This window comes from Cetorhinus maximus, chromosome 1, assembly GCF_964194155.1.
Source record: "Cetorhinus maximus chromosome 1, sCetMax3.hap1.1, whole genome shotgun sequence".
Taxonomy (NCBI): domain Eukaryota; kingdom Metazoa; phylum Chordata; class Chondrichthyes; order Lamniformes; family Cetorhinidae; genus Cetorhinus; species Cetorhinus maximus.
The window spans coordinates 243,813,984-243,837,002 of record NC_135879.1 but is presented as its reverse complement, the minus strand read 5'-3'; the positions used below and the strand labels follow the sequence as shown (position 1 = coordinate 243,837,002).

The window sequence follows — 23,019 nt, the reverse complement described above, 5'->3', positions numbered from 1 at the left end:
TGAGGTTTCAGGAGGGATTTAAAATATTCGGAAAATTTTTAAATACAAGTAATGGACATGTCCCAGCTCATGTGACAGTGTCACATGAGGGGACGTTTCAGGAAAATTTCTTACCTTTAGTAAATTTTTAAAACTTCAACCGATCTCCCTGAGGCAGCGCTTTGTGTGGGCTCTTCTGCATACACGCGTGAAAGAGCGCACAGACCTGCTCAGGGAATCTCCCCTGCCCGCACAGGGAGTGCATATTGGCCCGCCCACATAAAATGGCGGCGCGCACCCGACCGGTGGCGCCGATCAGGAACCCACCCACTCGTACCTGCTCCCGCACAACCCTCCCGACAGGGGGAAATGCTGCCCATGATATCAAAGCTTTTCATCTTGCACTCATCAGGATAGGTCGCAGAGCGGCTCACTTAAGAGAAGCCACATACATTCACACACAGGGCCCTGTCCTTGCTGGCATAAGGAACATGTGCAAACAATGTGCCTTTTTCAACTAAACAAATCTTACGAACAGTTGTTCCCTGGTTTATTGGTCAAGGCATTGCCTTGACCAAGAGTCAACCTGCCCAGTTTGAACATACATATGAACATACAAATTAGGAGCAGGAGTGGGCAACTTGGCCCCTCGAGCCTGCTCCACCATTCAATAAGATCATGGCTGATCTAATGGTAACCTCCACTCCACATTCCTGCCTACTCCAATAACCTTTCACCCACTTGTTTATCGAGAATCTATCTAGCTCCGACTTTAAAATGTTCAAAGACTCAGCTTCCACTACCTTTTGAGCAAGAGTTCCAAAGACTCTCAAGCCTCTGAGAGAAAAAAAATTCTCCTCACCGCTGTTCTAAATAAATCATGACCCCTAGTTCTTGATTCTCCCGCAAGAGAAGGGAGGAGGCACTGGACCAGTAATCCAGAGACTCAGGGTACTGCTCTGGGGACCCAGGTTCGAATCCCACCATGGCAGATAGTGGAATTTGAATTCAATTAAAAGTCTAACGATGACCATGGAACCATTATCGATTGTTGTAAAAATCCATTTGGTTCCCCCTTCAGGGAAGGAAATCTGTCGTCCTCCACGTGACTCCAGAAATAGCCTAGCAAGCCACTCAGTTGTAACAAACTGCTACAAGTCGCAAAAAAAGAATGAAACCGGACGAACCACCCGGCATCAACCTAGGCACCAGAAACGACAATGGCAATCTCGGCCCTGTTGACCCTCCAAATTCCTCCTTACTACATCAAGCGGGCTGCTTTGTCCTGGATGGTGTCAAGCTTCTTGAGTGTTGTGGGAGCTGCACTCATCCAGGCAAGTGAGGAGTATTCCATCACTGTGTAGTGTAGTAGATGGTGGATGCTGGGTGCAGGATGAAGGGATTAGAAAGGGCACCTGGGTGTCCTTGGTCTGACATGGACAAGATGGGCTGAATCGCCTCCTTCTGTGCTGTAACTTTTCTATGGCTCTATGGTTCTAATTCCTAGCCTCTGACCTGCATTTGTAGCCACAGTATTTATATGGCTAGTCCAGTTCAGTTTCTGGTCAATTGTTAACACTCAGGATGTTGATAGTGGGGGATTCAGTGATGGTAATGCCATTGAATATCAAGGGGCGATTGGCTGGATTCTCTCTTGTTCGAGATGGTCATTACCTGACACTGGTGTGGCATGGATGTCACTTGCCATTAAGAGCTTGTTGATTATGGGCTTCAGTTTCTGGAGTAAAGCTTGAACCCACAACTAATAACTCAGAGACAGGAATGTTATCCACTGAACCATGGTTGACACTATTATATGCCGTCACGTAACTCCCCATCACAAATAGCTTGGGTTTCCTCAGATCTTACTCTGGAGCTGTGGTACTTGTGATCCAAGGTTGTCCAGACTTCTTTTGCCCATTCTTCTCGCTATTTGCGGCTTCAGGTTCTGCAAAGATAGTGAAGGACTATTTGTTTTGCCTTCTTGCCCATCCTCAGGATACCATCGGCCTGGGAACTCACGGTGAGGGAGGTGGTGATGACTCAAAGACTGCACTGCGTGATATGATGACAGCAGGGCTGCCTTACATTAAGTTTTTTTGATATTTGAATATGTATGGTGGTAGATTTGGAGACGCTTGGTGGGGGAGTCCAAACCAAGGGGATGCAATCTTAAAATTAGAGCTACGGCATTCAGAATTAAAATTAGGAAGCATTTTTTCACACAAAGGGTAGTGGAGAATTGGAATGCTCCCCCAAAATGCTGTGGATTCTGGTGGTCAATGACATTTTCAAGAATGATATTCATAGATTCTTATTATCTTAGTTGTTAAGGTACATGGGACAAAGAATGCGTAAGCAGAGTTGAGGTACAGATCAGCCCTGATCTAACTGGATGGCCGAGCAGGCTGAGGGGCTAAATGGCCTCCTGCTGTTGCAATGTTTCTACTTCTGAGCAATTCTCAACATGCTTGGCTTCTGAATTCAGCTTACAATTTCACACAGATTGTAAGTAAAACTAAACCCTTGTTTCCAACAGCATCTGGTCAATCTTCACCACAATGGCCGGACTTTTCCGGCCTTCATGTGAACGGAGATTTCAATGGCTCACCGACCCCGCCACGAGCAAATCTGCCGTGGGGGGACCGGGCGGTGGGGGGAGCTGGAAAATTCCAGCCAATATTTTGTGCCTCGATTTTATCAATACGACTTTAGTCAGTGTTGCTATTACTATTGAGCTGCACTACTAAACCAATTCTTGCTGGTTGGATAGCCTTATCATAGCATCATACAGCACAGATGGAAGCCATTCAGCTGACTGTGCCTGTGTTGACTCTTTGGTAGAGCATTCCTGATCATAAAACATACCGCATCAAGAAAAATTCTCTTATCTTCCAGTTATCATAAATTTCTGGTGTTCTCTGGCTACTGACCCTCATCCTTATTTATTCTATCAAAACCCCCCCAAGTTGTTGCAACGTTAGTGATTTTTTTCAGTCACACTGTGTGACCTGCAACCAAACTAAAGCGGTTTGCTTATAACTGTCACGTCCCGTACCTGCAGAAGCCTGAGAAGATCACAATGAATGTACAGAGATTACTCACTGCTATTGAGACGGCGCTGGTGACTGCTCCAAAGTAACCCAAGATGAACTTTGATACTGGAGTTGGCTGTTGAGGTTGGAAAGAGTAGAGACAGCAATTATTTTAAAAAGTTAAAAATACAGCAGCTGACTCTAAACTGCAACAACTTATATTTATACAGTGCCTTTAACATAATAAAATGTCGCAAAACACTACACAGCAGCATTAGAAAATAAATTATGGCATGAGCCACGAAAGGACATATTAGGTCAGATGACCAAAATCTTGGTCAAAAAAGTAGTTTTAAAGTAGTGACTTCAAGGAGGAAAACGAGGTAGAGAGAAGTGTAGGGGAAGAATTCCAGGCTTAGGGCCTATGCAGCTGAAGGTTTAGCCTTCAATGATTAAAATCAAGGATGCTCAAGATCCCAAAATTAGAACAGCATAGATGTCTTGGAGGTGGTACTATCAAAGCTTTTCATCTTGCACTAATCAGGACAGCTATGCAAGATAAACTAACAGTAAAGGGAATACCAATCACATTGTGGCTCATTTACACATGCTAGAAGCCACATATATTCACATCCAGCAATTCCACGCATTACACCTTTTCCAACTAAACAGAAGCTTGGGACACAGCCATTCCCAGGTTCATTCCCCGTGGCAATGACTTGACCAATCACAGTCGACCTGCCTGGTTTGAATTTGAAACAAAAGCTTGGTAGTTAACAGTTAATTGTTCTCTGCTGCATTCTCCATGATACTCTTTCGAGTTATCAAGTCACAGATTGCAACTCTTTTGAGTACAATCACAGTTCTTGGTTTCCGGAAGTGGGACATGAACCCACAACCCTCTGATTCAAAGGCGAGGGTGCTATGAACTGAGCCACAGCTGACACCTCTTGCATTCTCCATGATGCTGAACAGAGTCCAGTTGCCAAGCAATCAGCAATGTCTTCTCATGTAATATAAATTGTTGTTGCCTTTACCATTGGTTTATCTTGAGTAGCTGTCCTGATGAGTGCAAGGCAAAAAGCTTCTATAGTATGTCTCCTTTTTCAGCAAGACTCAAATTCTGTACTACCAAATGACTATTTATATCTTGGAGGGTCACAGAGCTGGAGTTACAGAGGTAGAAAGGGGCGAGGTCCTTGAAAATAAAGAATGGAATTTTAAAATCAAGACTGTAGCTTGAATGGGAGTCAGTATATGTCAGTGAGCACAGGGATGACAGGTGAACGGGACTGTGTGTGAGTCAAGACATGGACAGAAGATTTTAGGATGATTTCAAGTTTACGGAGGGTAGAATGTCATAGACCAACCAGGAATGGGTTGGAATAGTCGTCTGGAGGTAACAAAGACATGAGTGACGGTTTCAGCAGAGTTAGGCCACTTTACAGAGGTGAAATAGGCAGTCTTAGTGATGCCGCAAATATGCGGTTGGAAGCTCATCTCAGGATCAAATGTGACACCAAGGTTGCAAACAGTTTGGTTTAGTCTCATACTGTTGCCAGGGAGAGGGGTGGAGTCGGTTACTAAGGAATGATGTTTAGAGCAGGGACCGAAAACAATGGCTTCAATCTTCCCAATAAATAAATGGAGGAAATTTCAGCTCATACATTACAGATAAGCAATTTAGCAACAGGAGTCGTCGAGAGAGGTGGTGGTAAGGTAGAGCTGGGTGTTGTCAGTGTACGTGCAAAAACAACATTGTGCTTTCAGATGATGTCACTGCTGGAAAGCAAATGGGCGTGGTCTAAGGATGGATCTGGGGGCACCAGAGGTAATGTTGCAAAAGTGAGAATAGAATAGAAGACACTGTAAGTGATACTCTGGCTACATTGGATAAATAAGAATTGAAACAGGTGAGAGCAGTCCCCCCCACAGCTGGATGACGGTGGTAAGGTGTTGGCAGATGATGGTATGGTCAATAATGTCAAAGGCCACAGACAGGTTAAGAAGGGTGAGAAGGAATAGTTTACCTCTGTCACAGTCATATATGATGTTATTTGTGACTTTGCTAAAAGTGATTTCAGAACTGTGATGGTACGTAAAGCTCATTAGAGGGATTCAAACATGGAGTTATGGCAAACATGGGCACGGATTTGGAAGGCAACAATACTGGAGTACGGCATTTGAGTGAGCTTAAGTTGGAATTTGGTGAGAGAGGGAATTTTAAGGGATAATTTCTATCTAAAATCGAATCTTTCTTGAATCAAGCAACTAACTAAAAGTTGCTCTTTGGGTTGGGAGAAGATGAGTTTTAGTCCAGCTTTAAAACATTGGTTATACAGGCTCTGCTTGCAGCTGGTTAATTAGTTAACTGGCTTAAACAGGCCTGCAGAAGCTAGAATCAGACAGCATAAAAGCAAGCCATCTATAGTGTTGCTTTTGTCTGCACTGGAGTGTTGCTTTGGCCTGTATTAGAGTTCTTATATTGGAGTTTGGTGAGAGAGGGAGTTCGCTGAAGAGGGAAGGAGGGATTCTTTGATTTTCTACCTTTTCTCAGTAAGAAGGCAGCAGCCTTGGGTAGTAGGATCCGAGGAATATTTCTTCTGTCCTTAATGTTCTCTATACTAGAGGAAGTAAAAGTAAAGGGAGTAATTTAAGGGTAAGTCATGGCAGGGCAGCTCGGCCACGTGGAATGCACCTCCTCTGCGACAAGGGAAGTCAGGGACACTTCCAGTGTGTGTCCAGGGTGTTCATGTGTGAAAGGAGTGTCTCCAACTGCAGCTACTCGAAATCCGTGTTTTGGAGCTAGAGCTGCGGAGCATCCGCAAGGTTGAGATCTTCATGGATAGCACGTACAGTGAGGTGGTCACACCGCCGGTAAAGAGTGCACAGGCAGAAAGGAAATGGGTGACCACCAGACAGAGTAAAAGCACTAGGCAGGTAGTGCAGGAGTACTCTAGATCCATCTCCCTCTCTAACAGATTTTCCATTTTGGATACTGCTGGGGGAGATGGTTTCTCAGGGGAATGTAGCAAGAGCCAAGTCCAGCTGCACAGAGGGGAAGAAAAAAAAGAATGGGAGAGCAATAGTGATAGGGCATTCTATCGCAAACATGACACCAGGATGATATGTTGCCTCCCTGGTGTCAGGGAGCTGCTGCAGGACATTCTGAAGCGGGAGGGTGAACAGCCAGAGGTCATGGTCCATATCAGTACCAACAACATAGGTAAAAAGAGGGATGAGGTCCTGAAAGCAGAATATAAGGAGCTAGGAAATAAATTAAAAAGCAGGACCTCCGAGTTAGTAATCTCAGGATTACTTCCAGTGCCACATGCTAGTGAGTAGGGAAAATGCTAGAGTCTATTATAAAGGGTGTGATAACAGGACACTTAGAAAATATCAACTAGATTAGACAAAGTCAACATGGATTTATGACAGGGAAATCATGTTTGACAAACCTACGGGAGTATTTTAAGGATGTAACTGGCAGGATAGATAAGGGAGAACAGCGGATGCGTGTATTTGGATTTTCAGAAAGCTTTTGATAAAGCCCCACATAAGAGGTTAGTGTGTAAAATTGAAGCACATGGAATTGGGGGTAATATATTGGCATGGATTGAGAATTAGTTAGCCGGATGGAAACAGTTGGAATAAATGGGTCTTTTTCAGAGTGGCAGGCGGTGACTAGTGGGGTACCACAGGGATCAGTGCTTGGGCCCCAGCTATTCACAATATATATCAATGATTTGGATGAGGGAACCAAATGTAATATTTCCAAGTTTGCTGATGACACCAAACTTGGTGGGAATGTGAGCGATGAGGAGGGTGTTAAGAGGTTTCAAGGTGATTTAGACAGGTTGAGTGAGTGGGCAAATACATGGCAGATGCAGTATAAAGTGGATAAGTGTGAAGTTATCCACTTTAGTAGGAAAAACAGAATGGCAGAGTATTATTTAACTGGTGATAGATTGGGAAATGTTGATGTACAAAGGGACCTGGGTGAACTTGTACACTAATCACTGAAAGCAAGCATGCAGGTGCAGCAAGCAGTTAAGAAGGCAAATGTAATGTTGGCCTTCACTGCGAAAGGACTTGCGTACAGGAGCAAGGATGTCTTACTGCAGCTGTACAGGGCCTTGGTGAGACCACACCTGGAATATTGTGTGCAGTTTTGGTCTCTTTGTCTAAAAGGATATATTTACCATAGAGGGAGTGCAGCGAAGGTTCACCAGACTGATTCCTGGGATGGCAGGATTGTCAAATGAGGAGAGATTGGACTGACTGGGCCTGTATTCACTGGAGTTTAGAAGAATGAGAGGGGATCTCATTGAACCATATAAAATTCTGACAGGGCTGGACAGACTGGATGCAGGGATGATGTTTCCTTTGGCTGGGGGTGTCTAGGGTATGGGGTAGGATATGGGGTAGGCCATTTAGGACTGAGATGAGAAGAAACTTCTTCACTCAGAGGGTGGTGAACCTGTGGAATTCTCTACACGGAAGGCTGTGGAGGCCAAGTCACTGAATGTACTTAAGAAGGAAATAGATAGATTTCTGGACTCTAAAGGCATCAAGGGTTAAGGGGAGAGAGCGAGAGTATGGTGTTGAGATAGAGGATCAGCCATGATCATATTGAATGGCAGAGCAGGCTAGAAGGGCTGAATGACCTACTCCTGCTCCTATTTTCTATGTTTTTGATGTTTTTCTTTCCAGGACTTTGGAGAGGAAAGGGAGCGGTGCATTAATTAATAATGTATATAGAATTGCACTGCTTGGAAAGAAACAGCATGTGTTTATACAACATATTTCAGTTCCTGGGAATATCCCAAAATGCTTTACAACCAAAAAGAAAGGAAAACTTGCATTTATATAGCACCTTTCGTGACCACTGGATGCCCCAAAGCACTTTACAGCCAATGAAGTAGTTTTGAAGTGTAGTCACTGCTGTGATGTAAGAAACTCCCACGAACAGCAATATGATAATGACCGGATAATCTGATTTTGTGATGTTGATTGAGAGATAAATATCGGCTATGGTACCGGGGATAACTCTCCTTCCTCGAAGTAGTACCATGGGGTTTTTTAAATCCACCCGAGAGGGCAGACAAAGCCTCAGTTTAACATCGAAAGACAGCGCCTCAGCAGTGCAGCAATCCCTTAGTACTACAGTGATCAGCCTGGATACTGTGCTTAACTCACAAACATTCTGACTCAAAGGTGGAAATGGACCGACTAAACAAAGGTTACTCTTGTTTCTCAACAAGTTTATCTCTTGATAAATCAACCAGAGAATGCATTCCATATTGGAACCGAGCCACACAAACCAGAATGATCCGAGCTTCGATTCCCTGCCTGTGCTGGTGGTTGGCCAGGCGTTTGGCCTCAGTATCCATCCCAATTTTAGGGCTGTTGTTTTTTAGACATCCTTGGGGCACAGGATATTTGTTTCTGAAATTGGGTCATGTTGTTCCTGTTTCATGCACATAAAATGGTTGCCATAGGTCCAGTCCCTACCCCATTGTAACTTCATGTGCTTCTCAGAGTCAGTCAGCAGCAACAACCTTAGCCTTGATGGCTCCACACTTATTGCTTCTTCTTTCACCAACATCCTTGGCACATTCTCCAATTTCAAAAGGAACTCTCACAGCACGCTCAAAAATGCCTTCAAGGCGCTCGTATTGCCCATTTGTGCCCTATAAAATCTTATTTCCCCATAACCTTTCAAGGAATAAAACCCAAATCTACTCAAAACCTGAGCTTGGCTCTATAGCTGGGAGACCATGCTCCTGGGCAGAGATCAAGAAAAACATTATGATAAAAGCAAAATACCGTAGATGCTGGAAATCTGAAGAAGGGTCATACAGACTGGAAACGTTAACTCTGTTTCTCTTTCCACAGCTACTGTCAGACCTGCTGTGTTTTTCCAGTATTTTCTGTTTTTATTTCAGATTTCCAGCATCTGCAGTATTTTGCTTTTATCAAGAAAAAGATTGTTCTCCAAAACCTTATTTCTTCGCCACTGCCACAACTCTTCCTTTCTCTCTGTTGTTTCTCATTATTGCCATCAGTGTGTTCTTAGGACTGGTTTCTGCCAAGCTGCATAATAACCTTTCGTCTTTACTCTTCTTCCAAAATCATAAATTCACCATTTTCGTGAACTTTCCCAAGGCCTCAAAATGTTACCTCTCTGAAGTTCGTCTTTCCCTTTTTTAAAAATTTATTCACGGCATGTGGACTTCGCTGGCTGGGCCAGCATTTATCGCCCTATCCCTAGTTGCTCTTGAGAAGATGGTGGTGAACTGCCTTCTTGAACCACTGGAGTCCATGTGGTACAGGTACACCCACAGTGCTGTGAGGGAGGGAGTTCCAGGACTTTGACCCAGCGACAGTGAAGGAATGGCGATATATTTCCAAGTCAGGGTGGTGAGTGGCTTGGAGGGGAACTTCCAGCTGGTGGTGTCTCCTTGTCCTTCTAGATGGTAGTGATCGTGGGTTTGGACGGTGCTGCCTAAGGAGCCTTGGTGAGTTCCTGCAGTGAGGATGTCAAGCTTCTTGAGTGTTGTGGGAGCTGCACTCATCCAGACAAGTGGAGAGTATTCCATCACACTCCTGACTTGTGCCTTGTAGATGGTGGACAGGCTTCGGGGAGTCAGGAGCTGAGTTACTCGTCGCAGGATTCCTAGCCCCTGACCTGCTCTTGTAGCCACAGTATTTATATGGCTAGTCCAGTTCAGTTTCTGGTCAATGGTAAGCCCCAGGATGTTGATAGTGGCGGATTCAGTGATGGTAATGTCATTGAACGTCAAGGGGCGATGGTTAGATTCTCTCTTGTTGGAGATGGTCATTGCCTGGCAATTGTGTGGCATGAATATTACTTGCCACTTGTCAGCCCAAGCCTGGATCATGTCCAGGGCTTTGCTTCATTTTGACATGGATTGCTTCAGTATCTGAGGAGTTGCGAATGGTGCTGAACATTGTGCAATCATCAGCGAATCATCAGTGAACATCCCCACTTCTGACCTTATGATGGAAGGAAGGTCATTGATGAAACAGCTGAAGATAGTTGGGCAGAGGACACTACCCTGAGGAACTCCTGCAGTGATGTCCTGGAGCTGAGATGACTGACCTCCAACAACCACAACCAGAAGGGTCATATGGACTCGAAACATTAACTCTGTTTCTCTCTCCACAGATGCTGCTAGGCCTGTTGAGTTTTTCCAGCATTTTCTGTTTTTGTTTCACCCCCCCCAACTTCCACCCCACATCCCACATCCCACCCCCACCCCCACCCGCCACCCCACATCCCACATCCCACCCCCACCCACACACTTCCCCCGACCCCTGATCCCCATCGACTCCAGTTTTGCTGGGGCTCCTTGATGCCACATTTGGTCAAATGCGGCCTTGATGTCAAGGGCAGACACTCTCATGTCACTTCAGTTCAGCTCTTTTATCCATGTTTGAACCAAGGATGTAATGAGGTCTGGAGCTGAGTGGCCCTGGCAGAACTCAAGCTGGGCTTCATTGATCATGGCTGATCTTTTACATGAACTCCACTTTCCTGCACTATCCCCTTATCCCCTTGATTCTCTTAGTGCCCAAAAATCGATTGATTTCATGCTTAAATATACTCAGCGATTGTTCTCTAGGGTAGAAAATTTGAAGCATTCGCAACCCTTTTGAGTAAAGAAATTTTTCATATCCGTTTTAAATGGTCAATCCCTTATCCTGTGATCATGACCCCTAGTTTTCTCCAGCCAGGGAAAATTGACTCTCCACCAAACATATATAAGGTGCCACAAGATCCTCCCCATACACAGATTTGTGTTGGAAACAATGGAACAGATTGCATATCAAACCCACCTCACCTTCGTTGCGTTTCTGTTTGCATAGTTCACACAGGCATTGTGACTTTGGTTCAACCACTACAAGGAAGAAAAACAATTCATCAATATATATCCAAATTCTCATTCAAGAGGGTAAACTACAATCCTAAGGCAACCCATTACTGGTAAAGAAGCAATCTTAGATCTCCTAATGAATTGATGGGTGAAACAGAGCTTTACAGACCAGCAAATTTCAGGCTCACTACCCAATCCCTGCTGAGGTCGTTCATATTTAGTCCATGTGACAACTCTGGTCAAAGAAAGAAAAACGACAAAATCAGCATATGTCCCCTTTCTCAATTCTTATCCAATGACCCCTAACACATCAAAGCATCAGCTTTGCTGTACCAATGATGGGAAAGTTTGCCAATTCGAAATATCCAACTTTACAAAGGAATGGTCATTTAGAACATAAACGAGCAGGAATAGACCATTTAGCCTATGAGTCTGCTCTATCATTCAGTAAGACCCCAGCTGATATTGTTCCTCAGCTACACCTTCCCACAATAACCCCAAATCCTTGGATTCTCTTTGTATCCAAAAATCTGCCAATCCCTATCTTGAATATACTTAGCAACTGAGCATTCATGGCCCTCTTGAGTAGAGGATTCATCCTTGAGTGAAGAAATTTCTTCTCATCTTAGTTCTAAATGGCCGACCTCTTCTGCTGAGAATGTGACCAGCAGTCGTGCAACTGCATCCCAAAAAGGATCAGCACCTCCAGGGAACAGGAGGGAAGGGGATGATTTTTCTAAGTGAAGACAATGAACATGGATTGCATCTGCAAGTTAGGTTACATCCTTGAAGAATTCCAGTGAATTAGTTAGGCATGGCCTGAATTTCATAAACTGTGTTGGTTTGGATTTAATGTCATTACTAGTTAATTGCTTCCTTTTTAATGGACTTCAATGTTTTTCCTACTGTAGATGTCAGGCTAATAGTCCTATCATTGTTTTGACCCTTTCTTAATTGGACCACTGGAATCTCAAGTATTTTCAATCATGTGTTACTAAATTCTAAAAGAAGTAGAGACTTCCAGTAGTGGGTCAGCCTTTCCCTAGATCTTATTTTATTTGCTATTCTTGGATGCATTCCATTTGGTTTACTTCATGAATATTCAGTGGCTGTGAGGTTTCCTCCTGACCTTTTCTTTGTTCTCTCCCACAGCTCAGATCCATGTCCTACCTCTCCAACTAAAGCAAATGGCACTGAGAATTCTTGTGAAATAAACATAGCGTTCCTGCTACACTTCTTCTACTCTTCCATTTTATTTATTCCACCTCACCCCAAAGCCACTGACTAGACTTCCATGGAACCTTGTGCCCTCTCGCTGTTCAAGTTTTACCAGCTTTTAGCTGGTCTTGGGTATTTTCTAATCTCTCAAATATCTCAAATTTAAACCATGATATTTTGTGGTATGCTACTTTTAAAACCCTATTTAATTACATACAAAATTGTCATTTGAAATAGGAGTAGGCCATTCAACCCCTCGAGCCTGTTCCATCATTCAGTTGGCTGATCTGTATCTTAACTCCATTTACTTGTTTCCATAACCCTGACTAATCTTGCCTAACTGAAGTCTGTCAATTTTCAATTGATCCCCAAGTCTCACCAGGTTCTGGGGGAAGGGAGTTGCAGATTTCCATTACCCTCCATGTGAAGAAGTGCCTCCTCACATCACTCTGAACAGTCTAGCTCGAAATTTAAAGTTATGCTCCCTTAATGTGAACTTTCCCACTACAGGAAATACTTGCTCTCCATCTACCCCATCAACTCCTTTGATCATCTTGAACACCTCAACAGGATCAGCCCTTAATCTTCTATACTCAATTGTCAGTATATCTTAACACTGGGTGTGATATCCAATGGTCCATTCTTTCAGTCTTAAGTTTTATCAGGAAAGAGCATTTTTAAGACTTGCATATAAGGAAATAGGAGTGCACAGGAGTAAAAAGAGCATCATGGCTGATTCCAGCGTTAAACTGGAGTAAAATGCAAGTACTTTTACAGCTCTGTCATTTAAGGTGGGTTGCAATTTAAGGTGATGAGGCATTTCACACACTAAAGCGGATTGGGTTAAACAACTACTGCCTCCACCATTGGTGCACTGTGGCTGAAGTATGTACTATCTACAGCTACACAGCAGTAACGCACCATGGGTTCTTCTCCAGCACCTCCAAACCTGTGAACATCAACATCTTGAAGGACAAAGGGAGCAGGTACATGAGAACATTGTCGCTTCAGGGGCCCCCTCTAAATCACACATCATTATGATCTGGGAATATAATCGCTGTTCCTTCATCATCACTGGGTCAATATCCTGGAACTTCCAAACAGACTGCAACGGTTCAAGAAGGCCCCTTCATCACAACCTTCTGAAGGGCAATTGGGGATGGACTATAAGTGGCAGCCTTACCATCAACGTCCACATCCAGAGAATGAATGAATGATTTTTTTTTTATAGAAAAAGCTTACCTGATAGCAATATATTAACAACTTTGAAAACACTAGTCCCAGAGGGAATCAGGCGCTGTTTCTAGCTAGCACAGATATCCCTCACTTAAAGCATGTTCTAATAGCAAGTTATCGTTTTAGTGAGGTTTGTAAATTGGGGAAGTTCCCCAATAGCGCTGCCCACATTTTCATTTTAGCGCAGTTACTGCGATGTTTAGTATTTTTTTTAAAAACAAACTGCCACTTCACTTGCTGCTCTCCTGACCCCTCGCTCTCTCCTCCAAGCCACTTCCTTCTCCTGACTCTCCCACTTGCTGCTTCCCTCTCCTGAATCTCCCACTCACCACTTCCCTCCCCCGACCCTCACTCCTCTCCTGCTCACTGCTTCGCACTTACTGGGCAGAATTTTACGGCCCCGTTTCAGCGGGGACGGGACCGTAAAATGCGGCGAGACATTATAAATCCCATTGACTTCAGCGGGAACGTAAAATCCCGCTGCCGTACAATTCTGCCCACTGTTTCCCTCTCCTGACACACCCTCTCACATCTTCCAACAGCTTAGTCCGCAATAACCTGTTCACAGATGTTCAGTTTGTGTTTGCATTTAAAGGGATATTTCAGAATACACAGAATATATACATTCCAATGAGAAAGAAAAATTCCAAGGGGAGGGTCCATCATCTATGGTTAACTTAAAAAGTTAAAGACAGTATCAAACTTAAAGAAAAACCATATAATTACGCAAAGACGGGTGGCAGGTCAGAAGATTGGAATAAATATAAAGAACAGCAAAGGATGACAAAAAGATTAACAAGGAGGGAAAAATTAGAGCTTGAGAGAAAACTAGCTAGTAATATAAAGACGGATAGTAAGAGTTTCTATCGGTATTTAAATCAGAAAACAGTTAAAGTGAGCTTTGATCCTATACAGAGTGCGTCTGGGGAATTGATAATGGAAATTAAGGAGATGGTAGATGAATTAAGCAGGTATTTTGCTTTGGTCTTCACTATAGACGACACAAGTAACATCCCAGAAATAGCTGTAAAATCAGGAAATGGAGGAGGGGGAGGAACTCAGGAAAATTCCAATCAGGGCAAATTGTTGGGGCTGCGGGCTGACAAATCCCCAGGTCCAGATGGACTTCACCCTGAGGTCTTGAAAGAAGTGGCTAGTGAGATAGTTGATGCATTGGTTTTAAATTTCCAAAATTCCCTAGATTCAGGGAAGGTTTCATTAGATTAGAAAATAGCAAATATAACTCCTTTATTCAAAAAGGGAGGGAGACAGAGAGCACGAAACTATAGGCCAGATAGCTTAACATCTGTCATAGGGAAAATGTTAGACACTATTATTAAAGATGTTATAGCAGGGCACTTAAAAAAATTCAAAGCAATCAGGCAGAGTCAACATGGCTTTGTGAAAGGGAAATCATGTTTAACCAATTTACTGGAGTTCTTTGAAGGAGTCACATGTACTGTGGATAAAGGGGAACCAGTGGATATACTGCATTTAGATTTCTAGAAGGCATTTGATAAAGTGCCACATCAAAGGTTATTGCAGAAAATAAAAGCTCATGGTGTAGGGGGTAACATATTGGAATGGATAGAAGATTGGCTAGCTAACAGGAAGCAGAAAGTTGGCATAAATGGGTCTTTTTCTGGTTGGCAGGATGTGACGAATGGTGTGCCAAAGGGGTCAGTGCTGGGGCCTCAACATTTTACAATTTATATAAATGAAGGGACTGAAGGAATGGTGGCTAAATTTGCTGATGACACAAAGATAGGTAGGAAAATAAATTGTGAAGAGGATGTAAGGAGACTACAAAGTGACATAGATAAGTTAAGTGAGTGGGCAAAGATGTTCCCCCTTGTCAGAGAATCTAGAACTAGGGGTCACTGTTTAAAAATAATGGGTCGTTCACTTAAGACAGAGATGAGGAGAAATGTTTTCTCTGAGGGTTGAGTGTCTTTGGAACTCTCTTCCTCAAAAGGCGGTGGAAGCAAAGTCTTTGAATATTTTCAAGGCAGAGCTAGATAGGTTCCTGATTAACAAGGGAGTGAAAGGTTATCGGGGATAGGCAGGAATGTGGGGTTGAGGTTACACTGAGATCAGCCATGATCTTATTGAATGGCAGAGCAGGCTTGAGGGGCTGATTGGCCTACTCCTGCTCCTAATTCGTATGTTCACAAAGAGCACTCGGCTCCAGTCCTCATTATAGCCTTAATCCAAACATAGGCAAAAGATTTGAATTCTAGAGGTTAGGTGAGTGTGATTGTCCTTGGCATCAAGGCAGCATTTGACTGTGTGTGTCATCAAGGAGCTGTAGCAAAATTGAAGTCAATGGGAATTGGGGAATGCTTTCCACCAATTGGAGTCATAGATAGCACAAAGGAAGTTGGTTGTGGTGTTGGAGTAAGTACCACTTCGTAGCATTGTCAAGGCAACATTCTGGCACTTTGCTAATGATTGAGGGTAGACTGAGGAGGTGGTAATTGGCCAGGTTCAATTTGTTCTGGGTTTATTATGAACAGGACATACCGGGGCAATTTTCTACATTATCAAGTAGATGCCAATGTGTGGTGTGGCTAGGGATGCAGCTAGTTCTAGAGTATAAGTTTTCATTACTACAGCCAGGTTGTTGTCAGGACCCATAGCCTTTGCTGTATCTAGTGCTTTGACACGTGGAGTGAATGAAATTAGTGGACGACCAATGTGATACTGAAAACCACAGGAAGAGGCCGGCATGGATCATCCAATCATCACTTCTCTCCTGAAGATGGCTGTAAATGCTTCGACCTTGTGTTTTGCACAACATTCTGAGCTCCTCCTTCGTTGAGGATGGGAACCGCCTCCAGTAAGTTGTTTAATTCTCCTCCAACAGTCACAACAGAATGGCCAGGACTCTAGGATTTTTGATCTTGATCCGTTGTTTAGCATTCCTGTGTTGAAGCTTCACTAGGTTGGCAGCTTATTTTTCGGTATGCCTGGTGCTGCTCCGAGCATGCTTTCCTACTGTCCTTACTGCATCAGTGTTGATCCCTTGGTTTGATGGTGATGTTAGAGTGAGGGATATGCCAGGCCATGAGACTACAGGTTGTAGCTGAATACAATTCTGATGGCTACTGATGGCTCACAATGTCTCAAGAATGGTTAAAGAAAGTAAAAGCGATTTGAGAACTATGGACAAAATACCTATGGCTCCTTCAGTAATCACTGTTTACCAGTAGATGTCACTTTTTACAATGTTTCTTTAAAACACACTGGATAGCCAGTGACATTAAACAAGTAGCATATTTAGGTTTTTTTTTGAAGAAGCCATGTGAAGAATCATGGGTCAAGAGGTAGAAGTAGGTGTAAAGACAAGGTACCTACACTAACCTACCTTTTCAGTTCACTGATTCAGTCAGATATATTGTGTTTTTTCATTATTTGTGGTTTAAAAAATATTTTGGATCTACATTTCTTTTCCTTCTTTTTATTGCTAAGCAGGTTATAGAAAACGAGACATTTTGGGAAGAAGGGAAGACTGATGGAGGTGAGGGGTTGTAAAGCATCGACATCTTGTGAAAGGATGAGCGAAGAACAGGATCAGAGTGCGCACACTTTAGGGAAGGTGTTAAGTGTTAAGGAATCAAGGTGGGCAGATGGAGTTAAAGTACAGATCAACCGTGGTATAAATGAATGGCAGGGTCGGCTCATCAAGCTAAACCTCCCACACTTATTCCTATGAGTTTTTGTGCCACTTAAAACCACAGGAGCCATGCATAAATATTAATCCCTATTAGTTTACAGATATTGATTTGGACAGATCTTGGCGTTCTGGTTTAGGATTTATCCAATGATAAAATGGCAACAATATGAGCAGTTCTTTTCGAACCTCCTGGTTCACAAATTTTAAACAGGATAAAACAGTAAGAGGGTTAAAACAGCAAGAAATATTCATAGAAATAGGACCAAGCTGTAAAAGCTTATGGCCCACAGCTTAAACACCCCAGGGTAGGAAATAATGCAACGAATCTTCATTTTGGTACCGTTAGGATATGAGGAGCGCCGAGGGTGCGGTATGTAGAGATTGTGAGTAAACAGCACAGAAAGAATCCCTTCCACCCAATGAGTCTGAGTTGGTGTCTGTGCTCCATGTGAGGCTGCTCCCATTTAATTTACCTCATCTCAGTCATTCCGCTTATCTTTCTATTCTTCTTTTGTTAGGTGTTTGTCTGGTTACCTTACAAAAGGGTTTAAGTTACCATATATACTCATGTAAAAGTCGAGTTTCTAAGATTAAATTTTTAGCCAAAAAGTAGGGGGTCAACTTTTACAGGAGCCATATTTTCAAAGGGTTGAAATCCACCCTCTCCCATTATCTCGCAATTGCAGAGTTGCCAGGTCGGAGATTGTTGACGTCATCCCCGCTCCCAAAAGTAGTGCAAAAGGAGACAAAAAGTATTTTTATTATTGAATTTTTATTTATAAATAAATAATAACCTCCATGGAAACAGGCATTGATTTGAGTATACTAACCTCAAATTTACGAAACTCATCAAAAACTAAAGCCATACATCATAGAAAGAATCACAGAATCTTTACAGGGCAGAAGGAGGCCATTCAGCCCATTGAGTTTGCACTGGCTCTCTGAAAGAGCATTCAACCTAGTCCTATTCCCCTGCCTCATCCCTGTAACCTTGCACATTCTCTCTTTTCAGAGAGCCATCCAATTGCTTTCTGAATACATCAATCAAACCTGCCTCCACTACCCTTTCAGGAAGTTCATTCCAGACTCCAACCAACGTGAAAAAGGTTTTCCTCACATCACTTTTACTTCTTTTGCCAATTATTTTGAATCTGTGCCCTCTAGTTTTTTATGCTGTCTTGAGTGGGAACAGTTTCTTTCTATTTGCCCTGTCCATACCCCTCAGGATCTTGAATACCTCTATCAAGTCTCCTCTCAGCCTTTTCTTCAAGGAAAACAGTCCAAACCTCTCCAATCTATCCTCATAGCTACAATTCTTCATCCCTGGAATCATTCTTGTGAATCTCCTCTGTAATCTCTCCAGTGCCTTCACATTCTTCCTCAAGTATGGTGCCCAGAATTGGACACAGCACTTCAGATGAGGCTTAACTAGTGCCCTATACAAGTTCAACATGACCTCCTGTAATCAATACCCCTATTAATAAAGCCTAATATGCTATATACTTTATTAACTGCTCTCTCAACATACCCTGCCACCTTCAATGACCTATGTACGTATACACCGAGGTCCCTCTGTTCCTGTACCTCCTTTAGAATTTCTCCCTTTAGTTTATACTGTCTCTCCATATTTTTCCTGCCAAAATGAATCACCTCTCACTTCTCTGCATTGATCTTCATCTGCCAACATGTCTATGTCCTTTTGAAGTTCAAGGCTATCCCCATTACAGTTGACAATGTTTCCAATCTTCGTGTCATCTGCAAATTTTGAAATCATGCCCTGCCCACCACAGTCTAGGTCATTAATATACATCAGGAAGAGCAAAGGTCCCAACATTGACCCCTGAGGAACTCCAATCTGAAAAACATCCATTAACCACTATTCTTGGTGACTATTGATTTTTTCCCCAATTATAGTTTCCAGAAGTTTCCCTTCCACTGAAGTCAAACTTACTGGTCTGTAGTTGCCAGCTTTATCCTTGTACCCCTTTTTGAACAAAGGTGTAACATTCGCAGTTCTCCAGTCCTCTGGCACCTCCCCTGCGTCTAAGGAAGACTGGAAGATTGTCACCAGTGCCTCTGCAATTTCCACTCTCACTTCCCTCAGTACCCTTGGATGTATCTCATCTGCTCCTGATATCTTATCAATTTTAAGTAAAGATAGCCTTTCTAACAAGTCCTCCTTCTCAATTGTAAATTCTTCTAGTATACCTCCTCTCTCACCTTAGCCTGGGTAGTATCTTCCTCCTTTGTAAAGACAGATGCAAAGTACCCATTTAATACCTCCACTATTTCTTCTGCCTCCACGGGCAAATCTCCCTTTTTATCCCCAATTGGCCCCACTCTTTCTTTTACCACCCTTTTATTATTTATATGTTTATAGAAGACCTTGGGAATCCACATTATATTAGTTGCCATGCTTTTCGTGCTTTCTCCTTGCTTTTCTTATTAGTTTCTTCACATGCCCTCTGGTTCCTCTATATTCTATCTGACATCTGTCGTACATGCACTTCTTCCTTTTCGTCTTCACCTCTATCTCTCTCGCCATCCAGGGCACTCTGGCTTTATTGGCATACATATAAATTTATACAATTTCATTCAGGTTTTTCATGACCAGTTGTCTTCATGAACGCTGTTTTCTCTCCAACTTTGCTCACCATTTGACTAGTTGGCATATCAAAATTCATGAGAGTTTCATCCATGTTCCCAATACAGGGAAATCTGTATCCATTCTTTTGTTGATGTTTGATTATAAACCGCTGAAATCAATAAGACTATCATCAAGTTCTGCTGGGGGATGCTGTGAAATCTTGGTCTTCTATCACTGTACAAATTTTTTCCTCTTCATAAACCTGGGACACCATCCGGGGCTGGCTTTGAAATCTGCAAAGCCTAATTTTCTTGCTTGTTTCAGGGCAAAGATTTGGATAGATCCACAAGAAACTCAGACTTCATTCTGGCGATTTTCATTGACACATTTTGCAACTTCATTTTCCAACTGCAGCCACATGTAGGCTCTTACTGAGTTCTCCTTCCTCTGTTTGCACATTTGTTCTTAGGCATCCGCCTCGGCTGTGTAAACAGCATCCTCCAAACTCTAATGTTCTTCTCCACTATCTTTAATTCTTTAGCTGCTGCACAATTACTTGTATGCTCTGCAATCTCAACAACTTTAAGTTTGAACTGGGCTGTGTGTCTGCCGTTCCTCCTTGAAACCATGTTGCCATATTAGAGGGTGGAATTGGCAGGAATGTAGTGCGCTGCAGTATCCTTGACATCATGTGTTGACGTGCACAGATATAATGAGCTGAACAGCTACCTTCGATGGTGTGCTATTCTATGATTTTATCGATGAGTAGGTTTGCACCAGGATGAGTTTGACTATTTATAGAAATAAATGTGATCTAATAATCATTACAGAGACTACAGATGGCTACAGGATGACACAGACTGGGACCTGAGTATTGAAAGGTATATTTAGGAAGGACATGAAGCTAGGAAAAGGTGGAGGGGTGGCTCTGTTAATTAATCATGGCGATAGCACATTAGAGACGGATGACCTAAGTTCAGGAAACCAGGATGGAGAAGCAGTTTGAGTTGGGATGAGAAATGATAAAGGCAAGAAGTCACTTGTGGGAGTGTTGTACAGGCTGGTAGGGCAGAGTATAAAGGCAGGGATAATGGGAGCTTGTCAGAAAGGTACAGCAATAATCATGGGGGATTTTAATCTACAGGTAAACTGGAAAAATCAGATGGGCAAAAGTAACATTGATGAGGAGTTCATAGAATCTTTTTGGGATGGTTTCTTAGAACAGCACATTCTGGAGCACAACGAGAGAGCAGGCTATACTAGACCTGGTATCGTGCAACAAGATAGGATTCATTTATAACCTCACAGTGAAAACATCCCTAGGTAACAGTGACCAAAGAGGATTGAATTTTACATTCAGTTTGAGGGAGAGAAGAGTGGATCCAAGGCTAGTATTTTAAACTTAAGTAAGAGCAATCACGAGGGCATGAAAGCAGAGCTAGCTAAAGTGAACTGGCAAATTAAGTTAAGGAATAGGTCAATAGAGATGCAGTGGCAGACATTTAAAGGGATATTTCAGAATACACAGAATAGATACATTCCAACGAGAAAGAAAAGTTCCAAGGAAAGGCTCCACCATCCATGTTGAAGTTAGTATCAAACTTAAAGCAAAAGCATATAATTTTGCAAAGTTGGATGGCAGGCCAGAAGGCTGGACATTATATAAAGAACAACAAAGAATGACAAAAAATTAAGGAGGGAAAAATTAGAGTATGAGAGAAAGTTAGCTAGTAACATAAAGATGGATTGTAAGAGTTTCTATAGATATTCAAAGAAAAGGGTTAACAAAGTGAGCGTTGGTCCTATAGAAAGTGAGTCTGAAGAATTAATTTTGGAAAATAAGGAGATGGCAGATAAATTGAACAGGAATTTTGCATCGGTCTTCACTATACAGGATACAAATAACATCCCAGAAATAGCTGTAAATCAGGAAATTGCAGAAAATTAGTTAACAGGGAAGTGGTACTGAGCAAATAGCTGGAGCTGCGAGCTGACAATTCCATGGGTCCTGACAGATTTCATCCTCGGGTCTTAAAAGAAGTGGTTAGTGAGATAGTTGACACGTTCGTAATTAGGAAAGCGAATAGAATGTTATCGTTTATTGCAAGGGGAATTGAATATACAAATAGGGAGGTTGTGCTTCAGCTGTACAAGACACTGGTGGGACCACATCTGGAGTACTGTGTATAGTATTGGTCTCCTTATTTAAGGAAAGGTGTAAATGCATTGGAAGCAGTTCGGAGGTTTACTACCTGGAATGGGCAGGTTGTCTTATGAGGAAAGATTAGACAGGCAAGGTGGATGTGGAGAGGATGCTTCCTCTCATCGGAGAATCTAGAACTAGGGCCCACAGTTTAAAAATAAGGGGTTGCCCAGAATTAAGGAGAAATTTTTTTCTCTCAGAGGGTAGTGAACCTTTGGAACGCCCTTCCTCAGAGGGCAGTGGAGGTAGAATTTTTGAATATTTTTAAGGCACAGGTAAGTAGATTCTTGATAAACAAGGGGGTAGGTGGGAGGTTACAATCAGATCAGCCTTGATCTTACTGGATAGCAGAGCAGGCTTGAGGGGCTGAGTGGCCTACTCGTGCTCCTAAGTTATATGTTCATGTGTTCAGCAGCAAGCAGGTGGTTAGTACGAAGTGTTTGGATTTTTTGGCCAAAAGTCGGGGGTTGACCTTTACACGAGATTGACCATTATTTGAGTAAATACGGTATTTGCTTCAAACACGTTTTGAAGAGTAGCATGGGAAATAAGGAGAGAAAGAGAGAGACAAGGAAAGTTGTGGCAGTGTGGTTGGAAGGTCAGAGATGAAAGACTGATCATAAGCTGGTCCTCCGCCCCTCTGAAAAGCATACACATTGATTTATTCAACGCTCTAATACAATGCCAAACCAGTAATCCTTACCTGCCAGAAAACAGTAGTTGCCAATGTCTGCTGAGGGAGGAGAAGGCCTACCACCTACAGAGAGCAGAGGCACTGATTAGACTACAAACCGTATTTTGGCTTGCTCGAAGAATAAAGGTCAGATATTGCTCAAGAGAATACAGCTCTTCTGTCTTTGATTTGTTCCTGCTTGCTGACCTACATTGGCTCCTGGTCAACCTGCATCTCAAGTTTAAAATTTTTATGCTTGCGTTCCAATCCCATTTCCCTTTCTACCTTTGTAACAGCCTCTCTCAGAGAACTCTGCGTACTTCCAATCTGGCCTCTTGAAGGTTCCCCTCCCATTTGTCTCACCTCTCTCACCTACTTTAATAAACTCATTAAAAACCTATAACTAAGCTTTTAGAAGGCTAATATCTTCCTCTTTGGCTGTGGAAGGTTTTCCTGAAGTAAATGCACTATTTTTGTTGATCATGGCATAATGTGAACCCAACTGTAAAGT

At 42.7% G+C, this 23,019-nt stretch overlaps 1 protein-coding gene across 5 annotated transcripts in view; it reads right to left on the bottom strand.

Annotated features, from left to right (window-relative positions):
- Window positions 1-23,019, bottom strand: part of sfxn5b (sideroflexin 5b) — a 276,386-nt gene that overhangs the window by 156,463 nt on the left and 96,904 nt on the right. For 4 of the 5 annotated variants that reach the window (XR_013578416.1, XM_078554987.1, XM_078555013.1 and 1 more), the window contains exons 7-9: window positions 22,539-22,592; window positions 10,883-10,939; window positions 3,085-3,150 (exon numbers count right to left, since the gene is read on the bottom strand). Coding sequence is in view for 3 of the 5 variants with exons in the window: in XM_078554987.1 (XP_078411113.1) it covers window positions 3,085-3,150; window positions 10,883-10,939; window positions 22,539-22,592 (177 nt within the window). In the remaining 2 variants the exon portion in view is untranslated. The remainder of the gene's footprint in view (window positions 1-3,084; window positions 3,151-10,882; window positions 10,940-22,538; window positions 22,593-23,019) is intronic. The other variant, XR_013578417.1, reaches the window with a different exon arrangement.